The 27,620-nt window shown below is 46.6% G+C and overlaps 1 protein-coding gene across 1 annotated transcript; it reads right to left on the bottom strand.

Annotated features, from left to right (window-relative positions):
- Nucleotides 1–1,583: 1,583 nt before the first annotated feature.
- On the bottom strand, nucleotides 1,584–26,837 carry LOC144103741 (thyrotropin-releasing hormone-degrading ectoenzyme-like). The gene is made up of 13 exons (XM_077636396.1): nucleotides 26,795–26,837; nucleotides 23,849–24,037; nucleotides 22,458–22,573; nucleotides 21,551–21,693; nucleotides 20,371–20,469; nucleotides 18,657–18,821; nucleotides 15,163–15,255; nucleotides 13,567–13,836; nucleotides 11,993–12,199; nucleotides 10,643–10,838; nucleotides 8,209–8,471; nucleotides 6,171–6,402; nucleotides 1,584–2,271 (listed from the first exon to the last, which is right to left on the bottom strand). The coding sequence occupies exons 1-13, from the start codon at nucleotides 26,835–26,837 to the stop codon at nucleotides 1,978–1,980; spliced, it is 2,310 nt and encodes a 769-aa protein (XP_077492522.1). The 3' UTR covers nucleotides 1,584–1,977.
- Between the last annotated feature and the right edge of the window lie 783 nt (nucleotides 26,838–27,620).

The raw sequence follows: 27,620 nt of genomic DNA, 5'->3' as shown, positions 1-27,620 counted from the left end.
CATCACGTGTCCGCCACTTCAGTGCCTCCTCTGCCCGAAGAAGTTTTCGCACGTAAAGGACCTCGAGACGCACTCCTTGACGCACCACGAGGAAAGACCGCAGGCCAGCTTCCATGCCACTGCGCAAGTGGTTCCTGATGCATGTCCAGCCCCAGAGGTTTGAGAGTGGAGAGTGCACCCGCCGCCACCCTCTTCTCAGGGCGCACTCTGGGATGGGCATTCGTAGCTTCAAGGATGTGAGACGCCATACTCGTGCGCTTTCACCAAGTTCCTTCTGGAACGACTAGCAAGAATAACACAGGTCTATGGGAACTCACGAAAAAGGCAGATAAGAATTTCGTTAGTTGCATGGCCCTCCTGGCCTGAATAAATAAAAACCCACAGTAGAGTGAAGGCTGCTATCTCCTTCTATGGTGCGGTAATAATTCCGGATCAGTGTGGACAGCATTTCCAAGCACCTCTCGATTGAGAACAATATCCCAAGCAGCACACGCAATTTGCCCCAAGTTTCAACCCTTTTGGCAAAGGCCGGCCCACTAAAGGAGAAGGATGGAGCCACCCTGTTTCAATATTGGGCTGATTACCTGTGCTGCTGGGGATGCTTTCCGTGGAGAAGCTTAGAGCGGCAATATACGATAGGAAATACGGAGAGGCCACGGAAACCGTTGCAGAAGCCCTATCTTAGGGATCGCGGCAGTTAGCGAGATATGCGCAGTGTTACCGAGATACGTCGTCGAGATACGCGCATTTCTGTTGGGCGCAGCGTTTTCCTGAATTTAGCCGCGTAGACCGCTTTTCAGTTATGCGTTGGCAGGCTTTTTGGCCGAGCGCGATAGCACGCACGAGCTTTACTTGTATACATCAAGGTTGCAAATGCTTAGCATGGCACTACTTTGCACGCTCGCTTTGCAATGGTTTCTGACATATCAATCTGTGGTCGTCCTCAGTGGCGAAAAATATGCGCGCTGTGTTACATCTTCCAAAAAGAGCTCAACTCTGGGACGTATTTACTGCACAGGGCGTTTTCAGGAGTCACAGCTCTGAAAACAAGCTGTCCCTTATACTCGTATACCTCTCATTTCGTAACTGCGCATGCCTCGAACCAGGAACATACCGTCAAATAGCGGTGCCAAGCAGTTTTGCCATTGCTTTCGTGGTCCTTGCACTTTTGATGTTACGCACGTTGACGGCGAACAAATATGCCTCCTTAGATTAGTTTTTTTTTTAAACAAGGAAATGCATATTTCATGACCAGACTAGAGAGACCTATATAGTCGCCAAAACACTATATGCATAGTTTTAGGCAGCCTGGTTGGGTAGCAGCTGTTTTTAGGGAAAGTTTTCTTAGTTCGAAAGCTATGAAAAGTATTGTTACTCAAGCATATATACATATAATTATTTATACATGTAAATTGACGCAAAAATACGGACGAATAAACAAGTTTTAGCCACCCGTGACTGCATGCGCCTCATTTCTTCTTGCCGAAGGTACAAGCTGCGAATGGGCGTGATGGCGGCTTAGCTCTGCAGATTGGAGCCTACAAGGCTCGTAGGCGTCCAGAAAAGACAGACGCACACGGAGGTTCAGTACACAGGCAAACGCTCAATTTAAATCGGCGGTACGCGCCAACTATATAAAGTGGCCAGAGCAGCACAAGCAAAAAGAGCAAAAGAAACTTCCATAGTACCTATGTGTTCTTTCGCGATGTCCAGAAAAAGGAACTCGAACTCCTTGTCGCGAAAAGCGCCCGTGGCCTGGTTCACGTACATCGTTCCTTTCTCGATCCCTTTCTCTTTTCACAAATATCATCGACTACATATCACCACAGGATACACCTTTTCTCAACAAAGTGAGCATACACACCGCTAATTAAGCAATCCATAAAATTTGGCTCTGGTACCGACACTTGTACAACCACCAGCGTGAAACATCTCCATTCGGGTTCTTTGTGTTCAGCGCTGAGCCAGGCATTTAGGTCAATGTGGAAAATAAATCCGGCGGCCAAACGGTTCCGGTGACGTGACAGTGTAGTTAAAATCCAGCGTTGGCAGCGTAGTCGAAGGGGCCACGCAGAACATCCTGAATGTGCAACACGTCCTCCGGCGCATGGCTCGCACGCAGGCGTCGCTGGTCGTCGACATCTGGAGCAGCATGCACACTTCCTGGTTGCGCTGGTAGAAGGGCTTGTACTCGGTGCGCCCCGAGAACTGCTCCAGGGCCTTGCGGGACACCAGCGAGTACAGGTGCCACACCGCGCAACTCTGTTCCTTCTGCGCCGAAGCGAAGCACACAGGAGTTGGAACAATGCGTGTGCTTCTTCTTGTTCCAGGGCACAGACTCAAGATTCCGAGATTTTGGTTGGCCTCAACTTGCTCATGCTAGTAAAGCCTTTAAGGCGCTGCTCAAATATTTTGAGCATGAACATTTTGTGGCCACCTAACTCTTCCTGAAGGCCTGAGGACCACAAGAGAACGACCAGAACTGTCCTTTTCTATTTCTCTTTCGCCACTTTATCTTCTTCCCCCGTGTGCGGGGTTAACCAACCGCGCACTGCCTGGTTACATTCACTGCCTTTCTTTTATTCTACCTCCCTTTTTGTATTTCTCTCTGAGTATGAATGCCTAACAGTTCCTGGAGAAAGTCTGGCGTCCGCAGCATTTATTATCCACAAGCTCTGTGAAAACCAAGTAATATGTCATAAGCTAATCATCTCGAGTGCAAAACCGCGTGTACAGTTTGAAGCAGCTGCGGCCTCCAAGAGGCTTGGTGCTGCCATCTAGCTATGTTCTGCAACATAAGAATGTCGAAAAATGCGCTCACAATCTCACTGTTTATAGAATTATTTACAGTTCTCGCTAACGAAAGAAGAAGGGGTAGCTCGACTGCAATATGGAAGTGAAAATTTCCTCTAAAAAAAAAGCAGCACTGACAGCTGCACCACATTTTCAGCAACCCTGACGGCTCGCCACGCACGCGGTCGTGTCTATCATCAGCGTGAGCCCAAAACGCTAACAGAAAACGGTGCCATCAGGACAAGAAGGAGAAAATATTAGCTTCTCGCGACAAAGTACACGCAGCACCTATTAACTCCCTCAGATCTCTTCGCACAATAGAAATGGCAGTGTAATGCAACATGGTCAATACTCGATTAAATGAAGTGAAGAGCAACCATGTTCGTTAAATCGAGAAATTCGTAAAATCAAGGAAAACATTTTTTTCGTCCTATGGAAGCTAACATCGTAATGTAGCGGCACATAAAAGCTATCGCAGCGTCCTGTTTGCCGATAGCACGCGCCTGCGCGTATGGATGGATGGGTGGATACGGCTGAACCATTTAAATTGGGTCGTGGTTCAAGCCACCTAGCCATGACTTGTCAAATTTTACTCTTGTCTTGATTTTATCCACCAATCAGATAACCTTCGCTTGGTTACTTCTACCCGCTAAAAATCTACTTTCCCTTCACTGTCCTTGAACGCCAATGCTTTGGATAAATCAGCCCCGCGTCTTTCCACTGTAGGGTGAAGCCCTTTACAGTAAAGTATCAAGTGTTCAGCCGATTCCACCTCCTCTCCGCACGTTGTTGTTGTTGATGTTGCCCGAAAGATGATGGCACATACCCACGGTGGGGGATTGGCCAGGGTTTGGTGCAGATCCAAACAGGGAAGGTCTAATCCAAGTTTATCTCAAACGGCTTATCAATTAAGATTATTGTGAGTGAAAAGGAAATCATTAATTTTGATTGAGCATAAGAAAATCGGATCGGAAATCAAGGAGACAAAGCGGTGCGAGTAGAATTACTAAATTTTGAGAATTGATGAGAAAAAAAATAATTTTGAGAGAGAATAAAAGGTATCGAGAAGTTAACACAAAAATCTCCCGGTTTCAATGATATACTTGTGGAGTAGCCGACACACCTGCCAAATGACACGTCCTTTGAAGGTTGCACCGAATGAGAGAACGGGAAGAGTAAACGGCAGTCTTAATTGAGTGAGAGGATTTACCAAAAACTGAATTCTCTGCCGTGCGAACCGCCGGCAGTAGAGGATGAAATGATCTATTCATTCAACGTCCTCGCATGATGCACATAGATTCGACGGCGTGAACCTCCAACGGCATAAATTTATATTAAGGCGAGGAATCCTACAGCGCAGCACCGTCATAGAAACCTCACATTGTCTTGATGCGCAGTAAAGTATACTCCATGGGAATTTCAAATGTTCGAAATCCGCTGTACCAAGGATGGGCTCGTGGCTCAGGTAATGGTGTCTATCTCGTGGTACCTGACTCTATACGTCTTAGTCCGCAAAACTCCAGTCCTGGCCTCAAACAACAAAAAGCTTCCCCTACAATTATCATATTTTCTTTGGCAATTTCCTGCTTAAAGATTCTGTATGTTCCCACTGCCGATTTCGTGAGCATCCGTGTTTTCCACAGGGTATGAAATGTGATGAAAGCGCCATCTGGCAAACGTATTCGAAACCAAAGGTGAAAAGCATTACCGGCTGCTGAATCCGTTGTTCTGCGCAGCGGTGGAGTTTAAAGCCCTCTCCAAACAAAAAGAGGACCTTGACTTGGGCTCCTAGATTGTAATGCTGGTGCCAACAGACTGCGAGACATCATGGGCGAAATAAGAAATCACCTCTTTATTTACCCATTTCTTCTCGTAAAAACTTCGTTAAATCGGATCTAATTGTCGTTTGTTTCCTTATTTCGTGTTCATTAGAGCATTTAACCGTGTGGGTACTTTCCAGGGGTTCATAATTTGTTCGTTACATCAATAACGTCCTAAAATCGGGTTCAGTTAAATCGAGGTGCAACTGTATTAGTCTTCCTTATATGGAATCTTTGTTTTGATGCTCCCATCTCAACTGTTTTCTTTCTAGTTTTCTACGATGTTGTTATTACATAGCGTCCTAATTCGTTAAAGAGACACTCAGACCGAAATTAAGTTTGCGTGTTTCGATACATTGCGGTGTTCTAATGACACCAGGGCTAACTGTACTGAAAATGGAGCTCTTATAAGCTAAGAAAGATGAACAACAGAAATACATGCATCGGAACAGCGATGACTTGACCCGCAAGGAAGCGGTGCATTTTGTGAGCATTCGAGTCACGCTTAATAGCTATGCGTCAACCGTGTTGAGTACAAACATTTTTTTTTAATTTCTTCTCGCAACCGATTAGGGTGACACCTTGCCTCGGGTTCTTAGCCGCCCTTACCCCGATGACGTAAGTTGGGGAATCTGGGCGAGCCTTCTCACTGGGTGTGTTTAAGTGACTTGTACTGGATGGACCGCGGTGTGTTGCAGTCCCGACTTGTTTTCTTTCGCTTTTCTGGCTTGTCGGCGTTTATTTATTTATTTATTTATTTATTTATTTATTTATTTATTTATTTATTTATTTATTTATTTATTTATTTATTTATTTATTTATTTATTTATTTATTTATTTATTTATTTATAGCATATCCTGCAACGCCGAAGCATTACAGCAGGAGAGGGGGCACAAATAATGAAAACAACACAAAGAAGCAGCCCGTCAGTATATAAATGAGACATTCGCAATTTTAGAACCTGTTATACAATCCACAAGAACAACACAGTGCAAGGAATATTCAAATAATTACAAATTATGGAGAAGTTGAGCGAAGTGGACACCGCTAGCTGTGACAACCTCTTCTGGTAAAGTGCTCCATTAAGATATCGTTTTTGCGAGGAAATTTCGTGTATTTTTTGCGACATCTAATTTCTCCGATTTTGAAGCCTTGATTCCTGCTGCTTGAGGGGTAGGGAGGGCGGGGGGACTAGATATATTTAAATTTGTCGATACGAGTTGAGTTATTACAAATTGCATGCATCGGATTCAGCCGGTTTTCCTTCCGCCTTTTGTCAAGAGGTTCGATTCCAATGCTAGACTACATTTGTGCGACACTATAGCTCCCCGGGAATATTATTTTTATATGATGTTTTAATATGGCTTTAGGGGAGAGAAAAGAAGCATCATTCATATACGGTGATATCTTCGGTGTTGATGCAGCTCGCTTAAACAATTTTGCGGGGCGGCGATGAACGATGGAATACCGATCACTCGTGCGCTTTTCCTAACCTCAGTAACTATAGTTGCATGGCCCCTTTAAGACAGGAAGTGCATGTATGTGAAGCGGCGTACTGGCAGGTAGGTGAGGAATCCGACCAGGGCGTCGATGGACACCATCCTGCGGACTGCCAGCGCCACCATGTCGTCCAGGAAGAGCGCCCTGGCGGTCTCCGACAGGACGGAATTGTTGTGCAGCAGCTGACTCGTCAGCAGCGCAATGTTTTCCGTGTCGTACTGGACGCGGAAGTAGGAGACGGTGCCCGTGTTCAGCAGCAGCCACGACGATGTAAGGGCTGGAGGCAGCCTGCAAAACGCGAACGTCGGAGGATTTGCTGCACCATTGGCTCCTTGCCCCCGCTGTGCGAGTTATAGCAGTGCTCGATGCGCGTGCAGTCTACCGCAACACGTTCTTTGGTTCTTTCTTTTCTACATTGCGTCTCTCTACTCCCTACATGCTCTTAACACTAACACTGCTGTGGTGCCTCTGTTCTTGAGGTGCGCGACGTTTTCTGGTTCATTTAAAGTGAGACATGGCGGCAGTGTTGACAGGGAAGGAGAAAAAAACGAGCTGTACATCGCAAACTTTGTTAATATCTGGTTATTGAGATCGAGCTCGTCTTTTGTCCTCGTCTGTCAGCGAAGGCAACGTGTTTCACTGCGTTCAATGCATCCAGATAACTCAGCTGTATGCACTGTATGAGCAATTGCATACAGAGGCTGTTTTTGATATGACCTCATGTAAAAAGTATGCAATGAAGTCAGTCGACCTCGGAGGCCATAACATAGGCCCACCGAGGCCTCTCTACCAACAAGTAAAATCAATCAATCAGTCAATGTTCATTTTTTAGTTTTTACAGAGCTAAAAATGCAGGGAGCTGCAGAACTTTATGGACTTAGTGTAATTATCTTCGATCAAATTATGCTTATTTAGCACTCTCTACCGCGAAAGGCGAATGCTTCCAGAATTTTACACGACAATTCGTCAGAGGCTGGGTTCGTGGTGAGGTCGTAGGTTGCCCATTAGTCCGATTGTAAGTTGCCATCCTGACAGCTGTCTTCGTTCTTTTTTAGCATCCTGTTAACAGAATGGGTTCAAAGATTTTGGCGAAAGTACCGCGCACAAGGACTGGCCGATCAAGATAACTTCCTTCTTTACTTCTGCGTAACCTAACACTAACTACAACCCTTTGACCCGCCACGTATACGCAGCATTTTTTGAGAGTGGGCAGCACCTAGCAGTGATTTCTTTGTTTCAGGTGAACTTCGCGTCCTTTATATCTTAATTAGCTGGTCGTTTATGAAATATGAAATACAGCGATCGTAGTAAATAAAAATTCATGGGGGGGGGGGGGGCACTTTGTTGACCTAAAGTGCGGTGAGGCGGAAGCCTTTAGCGCGGTGTTGCTGCTTGTGTCACTGATGTGTGGTTAAGATGTTAATTAAGTACACAATTGTTTTGAATCTTAAATGCTAGAGACACGGGAAGGCATTCGGGAGGCATCCATCTAATTCGAAACCTTTCTGCAAGCACTCTTCAGCGTCCTAGACACGGAGAAATACATATGCTTTGGCAGGAAGAAGCGTAGTCTTTAGGAAGCTCAGCTGGGAACGTAAGGATGGTGGCTCGAATCCCATCGTGCACAAAGATTTTTTTTCTTGTCGAGTTGAAAAGTGCCACGGACGCACGGACGGACGGACACCGCGAGTATGAGCCATTAAAGGCTTTCGCATTTCATCAGTTGTGACACCTAGTACAAAATTTCGCACACCCCCCAAAAAAATCATTGGATAGTATTTTGCCCTGGAGATATAATAAATTAACTTTCTTATTGCATCAGTTCACTATTTGTGCGGAGAAATGTTACATTTCGACGAAAAAGAAAAATGGCGTTTCATTATGGCTGACTCAAGCACCTCGAAGATGTCTGGAAAATGTCGATCATTCGCGTAAAGCGCCCACTGGTCAAGTGCGGATATCATGATTGAAACCATCCCCTAAAGGACCCCGCATTCTTTTTATCTTGTTAATAGACTTTTTTTTTACTTTCACTCTTGTCTAATCCAACAACACTGCGGGAGGCTGCAGGTGGAAACGTGAAGCAGCACTCACTTGTAACGCTGTATGGTTCCCCTCAAAAACCGGGCGCCATTTTGAGGAAAGCGGAAACGTCCTTCCACGGTCACCGTAAATGGCACCGTCCACACGAGCGTCTCGTTGCACTCGGGATCGATGAAGCAGTGCCAGCCCTGGGGACAAAGAAGTTTTCCTACTGAACGGCCGAGAAGCGGCAGATAAAAAAGCAAGCCCTGCTGAGACTTTCCATGTGACGAATTCCATAATTGTATGTCTTTCTCATGGGGATCGCATGGAGTCTATTTGGGGCATATGGAATCAAATAGAATATATAAATAGTGCATAAGAAAGATAACGAACTTCATATGACGTCACGCACACTTCATAGGAATCTAGAAAACATGAGGAAATATTATTGACACATAGTAAAGTGGGCGAGTTGGCATTGCATCTTATAGGAACCAATCAGCGCAACTAAAACGAAGGACCAGAAAAAGACACACGAACACGCGCTGGGTTTTCGTTTTAGCTTTGTTGTTTCGTTTATATAAGATGCAATGCCGACTCGCCCACTTTGCTATGTTGCTAGCTTGCTACAAATTATTGACACCTTATAGAAAACCGAGAAGACACGGCTCTCCATATGTTTTTCAGTACCATAGGTAATGTATACAAATACAGCATATATGAAATCGTATAGAATATATCAATAGCGTATAAGGAAGCTTTCCGACTTTATATGACGTCATGCAAGCTACATAAAAATCTAGAAAGTATGAAGAATGTTTATTGACACTTTATAGAAAACACAGAGAAGACATGGCTCTCCAGATATTTCAGTATCATATTGAGTCCGTATTCCCATGTTTCCATATTAGTGGCTCCTGTGGAACCTTTCAGTAGGAAAATTTGGCAAAACTTTCCATTTCTTAATATCCTTTCAAAGCGATAGGTTTAAGAGACCCGTTCTCGCGAAAATCCGGCGGCGTCCGTTGCGAGCTAAAAATCCGGAGGGGTATAAAAGCTGCCTACGTCACATGTGGAGCGGCAGACTTCAAAAATGATTAAAACGTGAAAAAACTGGCGACTACAACCAAGGTCACACTATGACACAACCGTCATAAGAACATGTAAGTATAGAAAGTAAATATATTAATAATAATAATAATTAGTTTTGGGGGGAAAGGAAATGGCGCAGTATCTGTCTCATGTATCGTTGGACACCTGAACCGCGCCGTAAGGGAAGGGATAAAGGAGGGAGTGAAAGAGTAAACAAAATTGGGATGATTAGTTGGGAACCGAACCCCTGACCATTAGTTGCTAGTCAGACACAGTACCCATGGGCCGCCAGGCATATTCGCACAGCTTGGTTAGAGTGTGGCTGTATATGTACGTCACGTGGTCTCCCACATACCCAGACAGCCAGCCTCTGCCATTCCCTATTACGCTCTCGCGTCATACTCATAAAGGCAGAGTTTAAATTGCTCCTCGGTTAATTTTTTTTAGAACTATCAGGTCTTCGTCTCTCCCGTGATGAAATATTATAGCGAAATATCAATAAAATAAAAAAGCGATTTTTTAAATGTCTGGTCGTCAGAAATTCTGAGTAAATCTCAATTCTGATGGTCTCCACGCATCGCCAATTCCGCGGGTTTCCGACGGTGGAGGTAAATCATTTGAGCGACACCATGGCGATGAGTAATCAGGAGATCCGAGCTTTTGTTGATTCGAGGCGATAAACAAGGAGGAGGAGGGGATAAACTTTAAAGTTGATTTTCTCAGCTTTCGCTTATTCTCCAGTTGCTATTACTAATGTACGGCAATTTGCAACGGATGACACTACAATGAATGTTTCCTGCACATAATCTTCAGAACACTACTTTCGTTCATTGACAGAGTCTCATCGGACTCCTGGTTGTTATCGGAGTTTTCGGGGTCGGCCTACAACGGCCACAAACAACCGACGTCACTGCACCCCATAAACGTCCTTCTTACCTCGGCCGTACACCGTCAAACAAAACACGCCGGCAGGCAAAGCATGCATCGTGGAATCCAAGTGTTCAGCTTGCACTAGTGTTTGCGGCCAACTTGGCGCACTGTTGATTCAAGCCCCTACAGTTCTCTTGGGCTCCCGATGATTCCCAAAACTCCCTAGAGCAAAGATGTGACAGCGACAAACGCCGTATCCTCGTCTTCACACCGCAAGTGGGCCCATAAGGATTTCCAGACCACAGGTGGCCCATTTAAACTACGCCCAAGTCTCGGTTCATGTGTCTCTTATGGCTTAGACCCACGTTGACAACCCTCTCTTCGGAGTGGAGGTGAACGCTTGAATTTTTACGTTTCTACATACAAACCGGACGCCAGAGACCGACGTCGTTTACCTAGAAGTAAGCGCCTCATACTGCTGTCATTGTAAAAACAACCGACCAACAGGTGTTCAGTCTCTGGCGCAAGTGTGTACACTGGCCTGCTTGAGAACGAGAGCTGGTCCGCGGTCGTCGGACACCCGAAGCGCGCTGAGCACGGGGTAGCCCCCGTAGTTGGCCCACGTCTCCATGTTCCGAGACAGGAAGCCTGAGGGGTGCAAGCTTCTCCAAAAAGCCCGGTCGTCGGCCACTCCGTACTCATTTGTGGTGAGGTACCGGTGAATGCCAGTCTGGATACTGCGCCCAGGAAAGGTAAGGATATGTGCATTAGAGTACCGTGAAATCCTTTAAGGTCAGGCCTCCTCAGTCAAGCCAGTGAAACAGTCACGTTTGTGAAAATACCTCCCTTCAAAAGAGAGTCGTAGGGCTGATCAGATTCAACAGCTTCATGGCACAAGGTATTTTCATTGGCTCAAGGTGGGGTCAAAGACCCACTTCCCAAGCATTTCACCGTTAAGAGCACCAGGTCAGGGGAAGCTTGTACCCATTGAGTCACCGGTGGGTACCCGGCGGCGCTTGGGATCAAGCCCCGCACCTCCCACATGCGAGGCGGATGCTCAACCACTAGACCACCACCGCTGTCTACAATTCATGTTCCGTGCCTGCTATTACTAATTAAAGTATGTCGCTTAATGCTCCTAGCTACCTAGCAGCTTCCGTACATTTCAAAAAAAAAGAAGCTGGTTTATTTCCCCCTCCCGGTACATTGCTTAAAATAAGTTGCTGGGCGAGCTGTGAATTTAAGTCTGCTACATTGCAGGTAGAAGGGAGCTGCAAGGAACAGCTGCCCTTAGACGACGTGTTCGCAACACCCGATTCGGAGCAGCTGCAACGTGAGGAAGAACGACAGCCAAGGAATAACCAGAACAACATTTTTTACTTGACATGTATTTTTTTTCAGGCGAATTTTATTTAGAGGATTCACTTTTTTACGATCCATGAGATTCAACTAGAACAGGGCGGCGAGAACATTCAAGAAAAGCAGACAACGGCCAGCCATAGCAGCTGACACTGTAAAAAAAAAAGGCGGCAACGAGTGTTCTCAAAGAACCGCGGCCCTCCCTATCAAAAAACACAACAAAAAACTTTTTTTTTTCACAACAGATATTGCTGTAGTATTTTTGGTACCTGACAACAGAAATTCTTGCCGTAACAACATGATTTTCTGTAGCATTGAACAGTCTCCTGTTGTAACGACAGAGCCAGTTTTGGCGCAACGACAGACAACTTCACAATACTACAGAAAAATCTGTCGTAGCGACAGAACGCCAGAAATTTCTCTTGTATCTTGGGACCAGCTGTTTCGTATTTCTCGACTGGCCTTCGCTTGGAAAATCTCTTAGCTCTATTTTTTCCTTGCGTCAAAGAGCGAGCAAGGCCCTTCAACGCACGTTTCGGGGCAGAGGTCGCTGAGCATGGAGAAGAGGAGCCGGGCCCTCAGCGCGCCGCCGTCCCGCCTGTTGTCGTCGGCTTCCATCGCCTTGCGCCGGTCCAGCAAGCGCAGCCGGTTGATTGTTGAGCCCAGACCCATGCGAGACAAGACCTTCCTCTGGTAGACGTACGCCAGCGACTCGGCTATCCATATATCCCGAATGGTGCTGCGCGGAATAGGCAGTGAATTCAGTTTGCATCACACATAGGTAAGGACAAGGCAGTAGAACAAAAAAAAAAGTTAGTCGGCACGCAGCACCAACCCTTGTTCGAAATGCCGTAGAAATACACTTTTGTATATTCCCTTTAGAAGATATTACATTCTATTTAGGCTCATTCTTAGTCGAAACAAACGACAGAATCGCGCCCAAAATGCAACAAATTGTTTTCTCGTCTTTGTCGCAAGGAAAAATTTTCTGCAAAAATTAGCATTTATGTGGAACATTTCTGCGCCATTATTCTGTAGCTCCGTCACTACGACTAGGGACAGCATAATACTAGAAACTTTTCTGTTGCTACAAGTTCATGGCCAAAACCACTGCAAAAGATCTCTTCAGACGCCAGAATTAATTTTCTGTTCTATCTTCCGACTGGGTTCTTACTTTTGCAGTCTGTTGATTTAACCGTTCCTCCTGCCTACGCATCCTTAAATGCGGTGTACACTTTATACGTGGTCCTTACACTGGCGCTCAGGCGAGGGCTACAGTGCGGACGAAGAAGCTGCCGCTTAGCACGGACCAAAAGTGTTATCTTGAGTCACTGTGCAAGTTATGTAGGTGAGGGCAAAACGCGAGGACAGCATCGTACACCACCTGCCAGACAAGGTGCCAATCACGCAGTTTTAACCGGGCCTGCGATCACAGCGTCATCTATCAGCCAAGCGATGAATTTTCAACGGCGGAAACAAAAACATACATAAGCCCTCCCGCTGCCATAGAAACTGGGTGATAACGCGAAGCGCTCGTTTCTTGGTGTTTGACTAGCCATCCACCGTTGAGCGCAACTATGCCGTACGTGTGCGGGAAGATTTTTTAATTCTTTCCGAAGTGGCAAAAAGACCGGGCGTGCAGTGATGGACGCAAGGGGGCGGCGACGCGTTTCAATATTCAGCCTCGCCCGCGTGGAGCCGTGCCGCCAAACTTTACCATATATTGCGCAAGAAACCAGTGCGATAAACGTTCGTGATATGCAACGAGCTCTTCGGCCAGGACACCGCCCCCCGAAGCGAGGAAAACTTTACCGCTTTGTCAGCAAGGCGCCGCCGATTGCCCGTGTAATAGATTCAAATTACGTGTGAAAGCAGGCCGCTGAGGGAAGAGTCATGGCGCCCAAAGGAAATATGGGACACTATCTGACTGCGGCGCCGGCCTCTGTGTCCACACCCATATGCCTTACCCCTGTCTGGAACGGTGTACGTAGCAGTGTTGCTACGAGTTGCAACACAAAACCAGCTTCGCGAAGGTTTGTCGTGGGATCTCTAGAACGTATTTCTGAGCGAAAAGGGGGGTTCAATCCTACAGGGAAGTCCACTCACCGAGGCGTGGCGTACGAGAGGAAGTACTGCACCAGCATGTGGTGTACGACGGTGATTAACCAGTTGCGGCTCTGCCAGGGGCGCTGGCTGTCGAAGACGTCCTGGCGCAGCACGATGAAGCCGGCGCCCGATGCGGCGAGGTGTACCAGGCGAGGCACCACGAACAGGTCCAGTACGATAGAGGCGTTCTCTCGGATGCCCACCAGTCCCTCTACGATCCGCATCGCCCGCGTGACAGTCGTCAGCACAGTAGACCGGGAGCGAGAGAACCTGGGAACCCAGCGAGACTCGCACATTGGCTCCAAGATGCACAAGTCCTCGGTACAAGCGAAATGCAATCTCTGCCACAGGCTGGATGTCTCTCAAGGATCACCTCGTGGTACTCCCGCTTATGAGCACGTGAGTGCGACTTTCACTTTCACGAGTATGGCACCCCACGGTAGCTTACCCGCTCAGCCGCTATAGCGTTGACTTGCTGGGACACAGGATGCGGGTGCGAATCGCGACGACCTTGGAGGCTGCGTTTCGATGGATGCGAAATGCAAAATCGCCTACGTGTTTTGCCTTAAAAGCGCCCGTTAAAAATCCCAAAGTCGTCGAAATTAATCCGGAGCTTTGCCAGAAGCTACGTTCAGTTATGGGACGTTAACCCGCACGTACCACTAAGTTCACCAGTGCGGTCTATAGGAAGCGAACACCAATAGAAACTGACACTTTGGTTGTCGAACAAGCGTTCTGGAGACCTTGGCAGCACAGCTGTTAAGCGCTTTTTCCTCGGGCTGAGCTTCCATGTTGTCGTTGTAGATACTGTGAGTGTTCACTATGTCACCTCCAAGATTGCGTTTACCGTTAATGTCGTAGTTACCAGAGTTGTTACATGTGTCTACCACGGTAACCACACTGAGGACGTAACCGTGGAAGAAAGTCGCTAACTTCCTGGAGGCTGCTACACGTCAGGGCCGATGGAGGTTACCGTGGAAAGAGGAGGAGGATTATTGTGGAACGAGAAAGGTATGACAGGAATGGAGGTATGTGGCACGTTCAGTCTGCGGCTGCTGCTGAGAGACGCGCCAGAGAGAGGCACACTGATGGTGGCGCGGCTCGTGACAGGAGTGATAGCTGAGGGTGCTGCAGAGACAGCGGTGCTCAATACATCGCGAAATGAAAGCACTTGCACCTGCGCCAGAAATTCGCACTACCTAGTGTCGTAATCTTCTAATAAGTCTTTTGTGCTGGATTAAATGCAGAGCCCAAAGTAAAGACGTGCTTTGTAAATTGATAAAAACTATAATTCCACGCTGCAAAGAATCTAGACAACAAAAGTGTGCACAGTGCTGTCACAATTGCAAGGAGATGCATGGCTTGGCAACTCTACCAGACTGAATCTTTCGGATTGGCTGGCGAGAACTGGCGTCAACAAACCGGGACATTAACATTGGCTGGACGGAAGTGACGTCGCCAGACCGGAAGTTACGTTACATCCGGTAAAGAAAGACATCAAAAGGTGTTAATGCTGTCGCATCTCCCAACACATAATGAAATTAGGTTCCCCTGCGAATACTTTTCCCACGTGAAGACAGGGGTGCGTTTACTCACGACAGGGGCGACCAGAGGTTGAGTCTCTCGCTCGAAACCATGCTGAAATTTGTGACGATGACGGACAGGAGGTACGCTGACATAGGGTCGGTCCTGCAACATTGGATATGTGAAGAGTCCAATGTTAAGCAATAAGCGCTATATAATGGACAGTTCTTGTGCGAATTTGAAAGGTTTCGAATACCAGCCGAATTTTTGACGCTTTTCGATTCGCACGCGAGGAGAAAATTAAGCATTAAGCACATTCACTTATCCCAAGATTCATCGAATATTAGGGCGCAGTGCAATTATCAGTCCTAACTGAGGAATTGATCTCCCAGATGTGAGAAGTGTCTCAATAAGCCTTTTGATGTTTCGTTTCACGACAGTGTGCCACAGCATTGTTCTACCATGATTAATATTCCTAGGTGCACTTAAGTAATCCGGAGTCCTCCTCCAGGCTGTTTCTCGTAGCCTCTGTGCTGTTTCCAGACGCTAAACCCTGCGTGTTAGCACCATATATCACGCTTTGTATTTTACAATCTGTAGTTCATAGTTGAATTTAATTTGTCCCAATGAGCTGAAGAGAAATTGAATATGTTCGCCGTCCTTCAACACCACACAGTACCGAAGATTCAACACACAAAGTACCTAAAGATACTCTGTAGATTAGAAGAATAGTTCTGCCTCAACACCCTGCAATAGATAGGGCTGGCGTCCCTATCGCTCCTGTCCGCATGGCAGTGCCTCCTCAGGAAGGCACTCCGCGGAACTAGTCGAGCTAATCCTGCAATTCTTCTTTACAACAGTAAAGCATTCGTTGGTCGGATTCACCACCTCTGTGGGACAGCTTAATGGCGAAATCTACTCCCTATTGCTTTGCCCATTGTACTATCGGCGTCAGATGAAATGCGAACAGCGGAGCACGTAGCCAGAGGCCCGTTTTACGCCATCAGCATCAAGGACAGGCACACTAATCCAGTTTGCGACAGTTTTGCTTCTGTTTCCTTCGACGTTAGTTTTCTCACTTTCCCACTGGAGCGCCGCATTCGTACTTTCCAGCGACCGCAACATGACCGGTCTTTTTCACTCTTGGCATCGCGGAACTAGTCGCTGATGATAACGCAGTGATGATGGAAGCAAAATCGAAGTGCCGCAGGTCAGCAAGCTAGGCGCGCTCGCTTCACCCACGCGGGCCAGAGCCGCTGCCAGCAGCGAAACCGAGCTACGGGTGTTGCGATTGTTGGAAGGTATGAATGTGGCGCTCCAGTGGCAAAGCGAGAAAAAAAAATCCTAAGAAAGATTAGGATACTCCCTAATGCGAAATTTGACCGCAGATGTATAGGTGTTTTGATTTTGCGATCTATTGTGGTAACGAATGAGATACGGGAATATATGTAGAGTTACAAAGCAATCTTTGTTCTCATGGACACTTTTTCTGCACGTAACACTCCTCTTGCAGCCTTTTATTGTAATTAAGGTGGCTTTGTGGACTAAGAAATGGATGGAGATATGTTCAGTCTGCGGCACCAGAGCATGGTTCATAAGGAGACGATTTATACTAGCAAGACAACGTTGTCAGTCGCAATTGAAACAGCAGCCAACGAGGGACAGCATACTGCAAAGAGGCACGACACGGTGCTGACTAACAACTGAGGTGGGCAATCTGTCGCGTGCAGCACATACCACAGCACCGCCCGCCAACGAGCCATTTACCCCACACATGCAGTGATGATTTATGACGGCGCGGACCACTAGCGCCATCTATGCGTGACCGGTCTCTAGGGGGCATGCTCACCCTCCTCCGCTCTTTCTCTCCCCTAGCACTCGTTTACGCCGACGGCGACGCGGCTCAACCCACGAGCGGGCGCATAAGAACGACGCAGAACGCAAAGAAAACAAACAAAACTGTCGTAGACCAGACGAGTTCCTCTATCTTTGACGACGACAAGGAGATGGCGTAAGATACACCTTTCGCCACGCGCTCCGGTGTTTGTATTTCATTTGAGGCTGATAGTACCAATTGCTGCTCTACACAAGATGGCATTTTTGGGGAAATTATTTACCCGCCGCGGTGGCTCAGCGGTTAGGGCGCTCGACTACTGATCCGGAGTTCCCGGGTTCGAACCCGACCGCGGCGGCTGTGTTTTTATGGAGGCGAAACGCTAAGGCGCCCGTGTGCTGTGCGATGTCAGTGCACGTTAAAGATCCCCAGGTGGTCGATGTTATTCCGGAGCCCTCCACTACGGCACCTATTTCTTCCTTTCCTCTTTCACTCCCTTCTTTATCCCTTCCCTTACGGCGCGGTTCAGGTGTCCAACGATATACGAGACAGATGCTGCGCCAAAAAATCAATTATTGGAAAGTTATTTCGAACTTGATACTGATTTTTCTCATTACCGCAGATGTTTTTAACGCGACAGCAAAACAAAAGAAGACTTATCGGGAAAAAATGTGTAAATGATGATGAAATTCGTCCATTACATAGAGGGATGTCACTTCACCCAATCGGATAATTTTAACTAGATAGGGGAAAGTGACGCAAGCGAACCAAAGTGACATCACCAAACAGAAAGTGACAACACTTCGTGTAAAGACGTCAGCAGTTTTTAATGAGCGCCATTACTGCCGTAACACTAGGCAATAAGGTGTTCCTATTTATTTTCTTTTTGGAAAATTCCATGCAGTACGCACGCCCTTAGTCAGCGTCTGCATGCAGTACCAAAGGCGAGCCCTCTCAAAGAATACAAAATTCGGCACACACACACACTTAAGACTGCTTACGTGTGGGAGTGAAAAAGCATTGCAGTCCCTGGCTGCATTCACCCCCGATCACTCACATACACATACTCGTTTATGGCACCACCGGAACGCTCTACGACGAACAGTTGCACCACAGTTTTGAAGTTGAAGTTTATTTTCCAACAAAGTGTTGCGAGGAAGGCCAGGGAAAAAGTTGTGTAAACAGCTTGAGGGATCCTGACTTCCCCTTTACACAGCCGCTTCCAGACGAAGGCATACCATATATCGTCGCATATATCGTCGGTTCGAATCCCTGTTCGAATTCCCACTTCACTAGCTTATGTCACCAGCATGCAACGAGAAATCGTATCACACCACCTGGAACGCTGCACGACAAACGGTTGCGTCACAATTTTGGCATGAATATTGTAAGGCACCACATGAGGGTTGGTCAGCGGAGCCTATATATAGAACAACATGTACAGGATCGTCTGAAGTGGCGGTGTTCGGCTTGCTGTGTCCGCCATACGGCCGCTTGATGATCTCGCCATATTTTTCTTGCCAACGCCGGAATTTCCTGTACCAAGTGCGAGTACACACACTAACACGTCACGCATCCGAGATTTCTCGAAATGGGATTAGGTATGCTTTCCCATTAAAAAGGAAGAGTAATGAATCCTAAACATTATCCTCACAAAAAAAGCCCCCAGGAATCTACCGAAGCAACCAGCCAGTCAACAAGGGTATAGCGACTGGGTCCGCCTCGAGTATACCTGTGGAAGGTGTGCACAGCAGTTCCGTTGCTGTGGGAGGAGACGTTCCGCAGGCGCGCCGTGGAGGAGGTTTGCATGTGCTCGCTAACGAGCAGGCGCACGTCGAAGGTGGTCTTCCAGCCTGGGTCGCCGAAACACGGGAAGCTCACGTGGGCCTCGAGGTCTCTGCGTTGACATTAGAACTCTGCGATAGCTGTGCAGTTCATGGAGACGTTCTTCAGTAAACGTGTGCATGTCATCTCAATGCCTTGTATAAGCAATGATTTCACCCTTTATTGTGCTCAGAATTACTAATGTGTTTTTTGACGTGGTCGCCACTGTCGGGTGGTCTTAGCAAAAACACTGGACCGCGTCAGTGAGAGCTGGTGTTTTATATGAGACCTATTGTGTTATATAGGTACAGATCAAAGCGAGAAGAAAAGCAGATGCTTCGTTAGCAGGAGTTGAACAATTACACGTTAAAGATTCCCAAGTGATCGAAATTATTCCGCAGACCTCCACTGCGGCATCTCTTTCTGCCTTTCATCTTTCACTCCCTCCTTTATCCCTTCCTTACGGCGCGGTTCGGGTGTCCACCGAGATATGGGAGACAGTTACTGCGCCATTTCCTTTCCTCAAAAACCAATTTTCATTTTTTACCCTAGATATGACTGAGAAGTGAACTTTTTAGTTGGCCACCTTCTTCTGGATGCATGAGTTCATTGGTATTTTTTAGCGGTTTATGCACCAATAAAATATAAGGGCGGCTATTTAAAGCCAACTATGCTCTCAGTACGATATCACTCGAGCCTGCGCCATACTAGGAGCCTGCTGGATTATTCTTATCATTACTAATAACACAGATAAGCAAAAAAAGTTTATTAACACGTAGACAGCGCTTATTCACGAGTGATGAAGGATTTTAGGTCCAAATGCTCTTGCTTTAGAAGCCATGCTCTATTCATTTATCTGCACCGACAAAAGGCATTGTCGAAGAAGGGCGGGATACATGAATAAAGCAAGCGGCACCTTTTCAGCCTGATACAAAAGTAAATATACGTCTTTTTTTGTTGTTGTTGCGATTATATACACAATGCCAAAGGTCGGAAGACAACCGGCTTGCCCGGGCTGCTAACATCAACACTGATAGTATTCCGTTGAAAAGGCATTGCAAAAACCGAAGCTGAAGTAAAAAATCTTCCATCAAACTTTCATCACCAAGTAAAGAGAAAAAGCTGGGCTAGTTGGTGGTTTGCTCGTCCTGTCTACTTCTACCCATTTGTCCCAGTCTATTACGCTGGTCTTTTTAATCACTCACCACCACGCATGTCCTTCTGCACACTAGAATACGTGTAACAATATTTTTTCGACACTTGCTCACAAGAGCCAAAGTTACTATACTCCGTTTCAAACATCATGTGCAACGCTGTCAATGCTAGCGCTCTTGTTTCCACTGCCTGCATCCACGACCAAAAAGTAGTGCGTTATTTGTAGTGACGGAAACTTAGTAAATACTTTGCCTGTGGGCTTACCACATGACACATTTGTCATGATCTTGATTAATTGCACTATTATTGCTGACAACTCGCTGTCGCTTTCTCGTGTCATAGACCACTCGGGCACAGAGCAAGCCCGGAGTAACACGCCTCCCTTTATTTTCCCGTTCGGACTACTTCCGTACCTTTCACAGCGTTGCACCTGATGAATGAAACGGAGCATAAGTGGGTGAACTCACCGGGGTCGCATGAACAATGCGACATCGTTACCGTCCCTCTTCAAGACAAGGCCGTGTCGCTGGTGGAATCGGCCACGAAACTGCACCGTCAGATTGTAGCTGCGTTCCAAAGAAGTTAATTATGAAATCAACATAAGCCGCCTAAAACAAAAAAGAAAACAGGCGCATAGTTCCCCCACGCGTTTTCCATTTTATTCTTTGCTTATCAATTCTTTCTTCACATGATTGTTTGACAAAGAAGTAAATTGGAAGCGCTGCATAGCTTTACAAGAAGGGAAGGCAGGCAAGACGTTCAGAAGAGTTAAGCGCACATTACTAATGAAACGCTTACTCTTGACATGAGTAAAAAGAAATGCAAATAATAACGAAACAAGAATCACTTGATTACAAAAGGTAACTCAAAGTACAACAGGTTGTTTTCTGAAATGGCTGTTTCAGGCCCACATTGAGGCTCGCTCGTGTATAAAACTCCGCTCACTTGAACATTGAACGTCCTTCCTGGCGCCTCTTTTCTGTGCAGCGTCTGCATTCTACTCCAGTGTTAAACAACCACCGACCCAAACTATGACTACGCCTGCCTGCCTGCGCCTCCAGGCTGTCGTTACACTATTGTGCCGCCCTGTCCTTTTTTTTCCCTACAAAATATCACTCTTCTTTCTTTTGATGACCAACACCTTCTAAAGCAATAGATAAATTTTATTTTACGTCCTTCATGAAAAGTGAATATCTTAAGGCACCATTAGAGTTAGTTGGCACAGTGTAAATAGAGCAAACATTGCAATTGCGTTTTAGCGTCCCTTATTTCCACTATTAGGGTGCAAATGTTGGTTGCTGACCCATGCAGCCCTCATAAGAGCGCAAATTTCCTTGAAGTACAGGCATGAGCGCACAAAAAATCAAGTTGTTTTCTCTCCTGCTCCGAAAACGGGCGTTCACGCGTATATCAGAAACGTACACTGCCGGCATTGTTGCGCAATGGGCTTGAACGATTTCTGTACGGGCATCCAACAGGGAAGTTTTCGTGAAAGGCGGGAGTCCGGTGGCTCGATACTCTTTTCAAAGAGTTCTTGTCTCGTAATCGTGCTGACGGGTTACGAGAATTATGTGGAGGTTGATCAAGCAGAGCCGGAAGTCTCCCACACAACTTCCTGTGTTGACAAGGAAAGATAACACGGCTTACGTGCGGCCTATCCTGAGAAGGTGAGTCGTCTCCACGACGAGCTTGTCGCCCTGCCGGAGGATGCGCGTCACCCGGACAGGAAAGGACTTCCACCGAAGCACTGTCGTTGCGATCTCAAGCGTCCGGCTGGAGTCCAGTTCGATCTGGAACAAAAGAAGAGACAGGAATGCTAAAGAATGTGCACTCTTTTCATCGCAGGCTACGCAGCTTCATGCCATCCTTTCCGTAGGCTTGACGAACAAGGAGAAGACAAGCAAGTTTAGGGTCACAGTAAATTGCATAGACACAGCTACCCAGTCATGATGAAGAAGGAAAACCTGTATTTGATCACCAGTCGAAAAACACAAAAGAAAGCTTTCTGTCGACACGGCAGATGTCCTGTAGTATTTTTGCTCATTAAGTTGCAGTACATACCAATTTTTGTAGTCAAAGAAGAATTTTCGTTAGTATTGCGCTATCCGTGGTTGTAGTGATGAAGTACAGAAAAATACTGCAGTACTGCAGAAAAATATGTGCTTACAACAAAAGGAATATTTTGTCCTATTTTGGGCATGAGTTTTTTTTTATTTCGCACACTTGCCATAAAGGAATTATTTCGGTTGCCCGTATACTATAGAAATTCATTTCAGATATTTTTGTGCAGGAACCGGAGAGGGCTACCTCTTATTGTTGTCGGTAAGCCACTTGGAGAAATCTGTCTTTTTTTCCCGACTGGCTGTAGAGGCATAATCACAATAAAGCACTCTTTAACAAACTTCATCAAGCTGCATCTTATAAAACGGCATTCATTCCCACTCAAAGCCTTGAAGCACCTCACGAGATGTTCGCCCCTCCGTCGTCCCATCGGGATCTGTCGGCGTGCTTCCTTTCGTTACATTACGACTGTTTCCAAAAGGCTGGCGCTCACCTTGCGGGCGTTCTTCTGCATCCGGAACACGGCGTGCACGTAACCTTCGTACGTCTGGTTCTCCAGGTTCGGGTGCAGCAGCAGGTCGTAGTGCAGCGGTCGCCATGGAGACGCGTCTGCGGACACCACGACGGCGGTGGGGAGACATGAGGTCATCTACTGGCTCACACTTACGGCTCGGTTTACTCTGAGAGTTTAAACTTGCTTATTCGCTAAGGCCTAATTCTCAGGATATCCGGTGATGTTGAAACGTCCGTTTTGACACGTCAGAAATGCTTTTTCCAAAACACATCAAGCTCGAAAGCACCATGTCGCGGTTAATTTTGCGCCGAATAAAGATGTGTTGGAGACAACGAATATGGCAAAAGGAACGAGCTGCAGAGCTTGTGACATGTTGTTTTGGTACAACGGGTAGAAGGGAACCAGGACGTTTGTGAGCGGGAGTGAGGCTCCGTCAAGAGACTATTCAAACGAGACTATTCAAACATTAGTGCCCAGCCCCGAAGGGAACACCGTTTGCCTCCAAAACCAACAACAAAAGTAAGAAAAATACGACGAAACTGCGAATACCACCAGCCGCCGCTTCGAAGCTGAAAGCGAATATTATATGTCGAAGAGTCCCCGTCCTTCATACAAGAGCGCTTACATCCTCCCACGCATTTCCTGTCCTTAAAGGGACACTAAATGCGGACAAAAATATGGGGACAGTTCAGTCACATTAAGAGTGCAATGCAGTAGCACTAAACTTCACAGTGGTCACAGCTTGTGTTGCAACTTCTGCCAGAGTTTGCGTCAGTTTCTTTGCAATGGTCGGTCCATCTCCCTTTATTATCGGACTGGTAGCGGCACTAGTAGGTATCTGCTATGTTGTGATGGTGCCGACATTACTTCAATTCGCTATTTAGGGTACTGAGAAAGCGTTGGGCTGGTTGTGATGACGTCACAAGTTCACGTGACTTCACTCTACAAATCAGGGTGGCCCATGAGGGCAGTTTACGATACCCCACAAGGCCACGGGTCCTCCCTTCACCAATCTACGGATAGCGCCGCGGATATCGGCTGGATTTTGATGCAACGACTACTGTAATGCTATCCCATTAATTAGTAAAGCTACATTGACAGCTTTTCATAGTGGGACATCAAAATATGTAATTTTTACGGGAAACAGAGCTCTGATGAGCCAGGATATTGCGTAAACGTGAAGTGCGAGTGGCAACACCGTTCACAAATTGCTGCAACTGCGCTTTGCCGAAGCATCTCGACCGCAAAGTCTGTCGACTTAGTCCTGACACTAAAATTAAGCTCTGGTTAACATCTTGACATTTGTACGTGTAGGTCATTTTTCGGACCTCCTGGAGACTTCTGTCCCTGACAGTAGACGCAGCGTATACCTGCGATGTTGCTCCAGTCGCTGACGTTGGTCGTGCCGTTGGCTCCATCCAGCAGCGCCTCGAGGCCCGATGTCCGCGCCTTGAGCCTCAGTATCTGCACCACGCCCATGACGGTGGCGCCGACGAGCGACACGCACGTCAGCAGGGCCACGAAGACGATCAGCTTCTCCTGGAAATCGTCCGTCGGCTCTGCGCCAAGTAAACGGAGGATGCAGCTGACGTATCCCGCAGACTCGTAAACTACAGGATTCCTAGGTGCGGTGTAGGAGAGCATCTCCAGTGTAAAAATCACCAGCCAGTTCCGACATTAGCCAAGACTATCCGCAGCTGCTGCTACTTCTAGCCCTGTTCGTGTTAATTAGCTAATTAACTAATTAGTGCCAGAAGGACAGTCGCCATGTCGCGGACTGTCCCGGCGACTAAAACAGCGGTGCAAATGGTAGCACCATCGAGTAATCCCGATTAACGTTTTGAAAAATCTCGTGCTCCGCTTGCCGCAAAAAAAAAACGGAATATTGTTTACACTCAACTAAAATACATCAGTCGCTGTAACATGCAGAGAACAAGATCGGCCAATTGTTATATGCGCATGCATTAGCGGTAAACATTTCACCTGTCACATACTTAGAGCCACCTCCTATCTTTGTCCCCATAAAGCATTTCTTTTCTCACTTCCTATTCATCTGCACATTTCCTACAAACAACATTTATTTATTTATTTATTTATTTATTTATTTATTTATTTATTTATTTATTTATTTATTTATTTATTTAGGGACACACTGCTGGCAATGGTTAAGTCCAAGCAGGAAGGGCACTTTACACGGCAATTTATAAAGCAAACAAAATGACGCAAAATATAGAGCAATTCATAACGTCAACGGCACTTACAACACAAACAGTTTGCAGCGTATTAAAACCTAGAAACTTACGAGGAGCTTAGAAGAACTTTTTGTTGGGCTAGATGGTACATACTGTAACAAAAGAACTGTAGCGCGACCAAGACGAACACAAGAATAGAGGCACACAGGACTAGCGCTAAACTTCATCTATCTTTATTCACCGGTAGCGCAGCAAATATAAGGAAAAAAACCCCGATCACGTGCAGACACCAGAGAAGAAAATTACTGGAGGCATTTCATATAAGGAAGAGAGGCGTATATTGTGTTAGCGATACGTCCGTGAATTTATACAAATCGGAGATGGCATATCTTGAACGGTTCTGTTGATAGTGGTGTATGTGATCTGGTGTCTGCACGTGATCGGGGTTTTTTTTCCTTATATTTGCTGCGCTACCGGTGAATAAAGTTAGATGAAGTTTAGCGCTAGTCCTGTGTGCCTCTATTCTTGTGTTCGTCTTGGTTGCGCTACAGTTCTTTTGTTACGAGGAGCATTGAGGTGTATTACAAAAAATACAGAAAAATTGCAGGGCAGCTGTCAATATAGAAGGTCCTTGGAACAAGCGAGGAGCTGCAGTCCAACGAAAGCTTGCAACTCACAAGGAGCAGCGAAGCGTAGCACAATTCAGGAACTCGAGCGCTAGTTCATGGCGGTATAGTTAGACTTGGAGAAACAGTTCCAGTCCGTGACGGAAATGCGCCTACCTTTGCAGCGATTGCAGGTTTATGGGCAGATAACACACATATCGCTATCCCTTTGACGCCATTACTGTGGCACAGTTTCTCAGAGAGCCTTAAGTATAAAGGATCTCCTCATGCGTCCCATGTGTAGTTAATGTCAAAAAAAGTGGAAAGGACACCTGCGAACTCAGAACAATAATGCAAAAATAATAGGTGCTGAACAGTAAATACAGTCCTTGCGCAATAAAACTAGCGGCATTGCGGTATTGGCGACATAGAAGTGAACTTCAACGGTGCAAGTATTTAATCTCCGTAAATCTATTCTTTTCGTTTTAATGAAAAAGCATTAAAGGTCCTGTTCGCGGGAAAACCCCCGGGATATTAAATAAAAGTAGCTGACCAACCTGCCAACTACCTCACGTGACCTTGGGACGACATCACAACCTGGCCAGCAGATTGTGAACTCCCCACTGCTGTAGGTGGCATTTATTGATTGGCCGCGAGAGGTCGCTCGGGAAGAGCAACCTGTTTTAACAAGCACACCAGGTGGCTGTATTTGAAGCCACCACATGCTGGGGCAGTCATAATCGTCATCATCATCATCATCATCATCATCGCCACTAAAAGGCAAAAGCCTCTACACTTAACACTGTCATTTGCCCGCTGCACCCGCCGTATCCTCGCATACTTAATCTCATCACTACTCCAGCAGGAGTGAGGGCTCCCTGCGACCTGTTAATCTGAAGTATAAAATGACCAAATCCTGATATATGGGCATGTGAGCATAACCTCGTCGACAGGGGAGTACATGCGCGGGAGGGATCTCGAATGCTATCGCATTGTAGACCTAAGGGTAGTTTAAACTTTGTGTGATTGTGAAAGAGCAGTGTCCATGCCTGCTAAATGATACGCAAAGAGAACCCCGGGCCACTGAAAGGACCCGTTAACATTGCCGCGTCATGCATTTGAGGCGGAGCTGAAGTATACAGAGGCATTGTTCGCGGTTCCTTCGACGCCGATAGTACAGTCATCCACACATTCGACCGCACGTCGTAACGCTCGTGCGGAGAACCGGGGAGTACACTTGCATCATATACGAGTGGCCTACGGCTCGAAACAAGACCTTATTGAGCATGCACATTGCCATTGATCGCGTCTAAAACTCATCATGTCTTTAAAAGCAATATGGGGCCCGCCAGGAAGTGGTCACTGTCATAAATGGACATGAGGACTAGCCGTTCGAGTGTTCTAGACAGGTGTGTGGACGACTGCACATTGCCTGCTGGGCGAGCGGATTACCGTACTACTGATTAGTTCTGCGCTTTTCGCTGGTGCCTACTGTAGAGAAACTGCCTCGGGTCAGTACCTTCCTCGCTGATCTCGTCCTCGTCAAAGTCAGAGTGAACCATCTCGGATCCTGGTCTGCAGCACTCCGCCTTGAGACAGCGTGTGGACGGCTGTTCTTCTTCTTCCTCCACCGCTGCGTGTCAGTTTCTCGCTTTCCGCAGTTGTTTTTGATGATGGCGATAATGAAAACATTTTTAATCTGACCGAAAACTGATGGTCCGTCCCATTATTCGGGCAATCCGTTGGATCTTGCAGCCAATGGCCGGCGATGTGGATGGACATGCTGGAAAAGACACGTTTACCGTGTTGTTATTGAACTAAAGGAGTACAGACACCGAAATTTTGCTTGCGTGGTTTCTTCTTTAAAATGATTGCTTTAGACATTAGTATACATAGACAGAGACAAACACACACATAGACAGGCAGAGTAGAACGACAGGTCTGAAAATTAAAGTACAGAAAACAAAAGCAATGTTCAACAGTCTAGCAAGGGAACAGCAATTCACATTTGGTAGCGATGTGCTGGAAATGGTAGGGGAATACGTCTACTTAGGGCAGGTGGTGGCCACTGATCCGGATCATGAGAAGGAAATAACTAGAATAATAAGTGTGGGATGGAGAGCACGTGGCAGGTTGTCTCAGATCATGCCTGGAAGTTTACCAATATCCTCCAGGAGAAATGTATAAAACAACTGTATTTTACCGGTACTCACCTATGGGCAGATACGTGGAGGCAAACTAAAAGGGTTCAGCTTAAGGACACCGCAGCGAGCTACGGAAAGAAAAATGATAGGCGAAACGGTAAGAAACCGGAAGCGGGCACAGTGGGCGAGAAAACAAACGCC

This window comes from Amblyomma americanum, chromosome 9 (assembly GCF_052857255.1).
Source record: "Amblyomma americanum isolate KBUSLIRL-KWMA chromosome 9, ASM5285725v1, whole genome shotgun sequence".
In the NCBI taxonomy this organism is placed as follows: Eukaryota; Metazoa; Arthropoda; class Arachnida; order Ixodida; family Ixodidae; genus Amblyomma; species Amblyomma americanum.
The sequence above is the reverse complement of the archived record's forward strand: the minus strand, read 5'-3'. Positions and strand labels throughout refer to the sequence as shown.

Bases quoted from the DNA above. Each gene is read 5' to 3' on its own strand.
- LOC144103741 (XM_077636396.1), bottom strand. From the start codon at position 26,837: ATGGTTCACTCTGACTTTGACGAGGACGAGATCAGCGAGGAAG. The intron at 21,694-22,457 runs GTGAGCGCCAGC...CTTTTGTTCCAG, and splicing joins TGCAGAAGAACGCCCGCAAG to ATCGAACTGGACTCCAGCCG. The intron at 10,839-11,992 runs GTGCGTTGAAGG...TCCTGGGCGCAG, and splicing joins AGCGACCTCTGCCCCGAAAC to TATCCAGACTGGCATTCACC.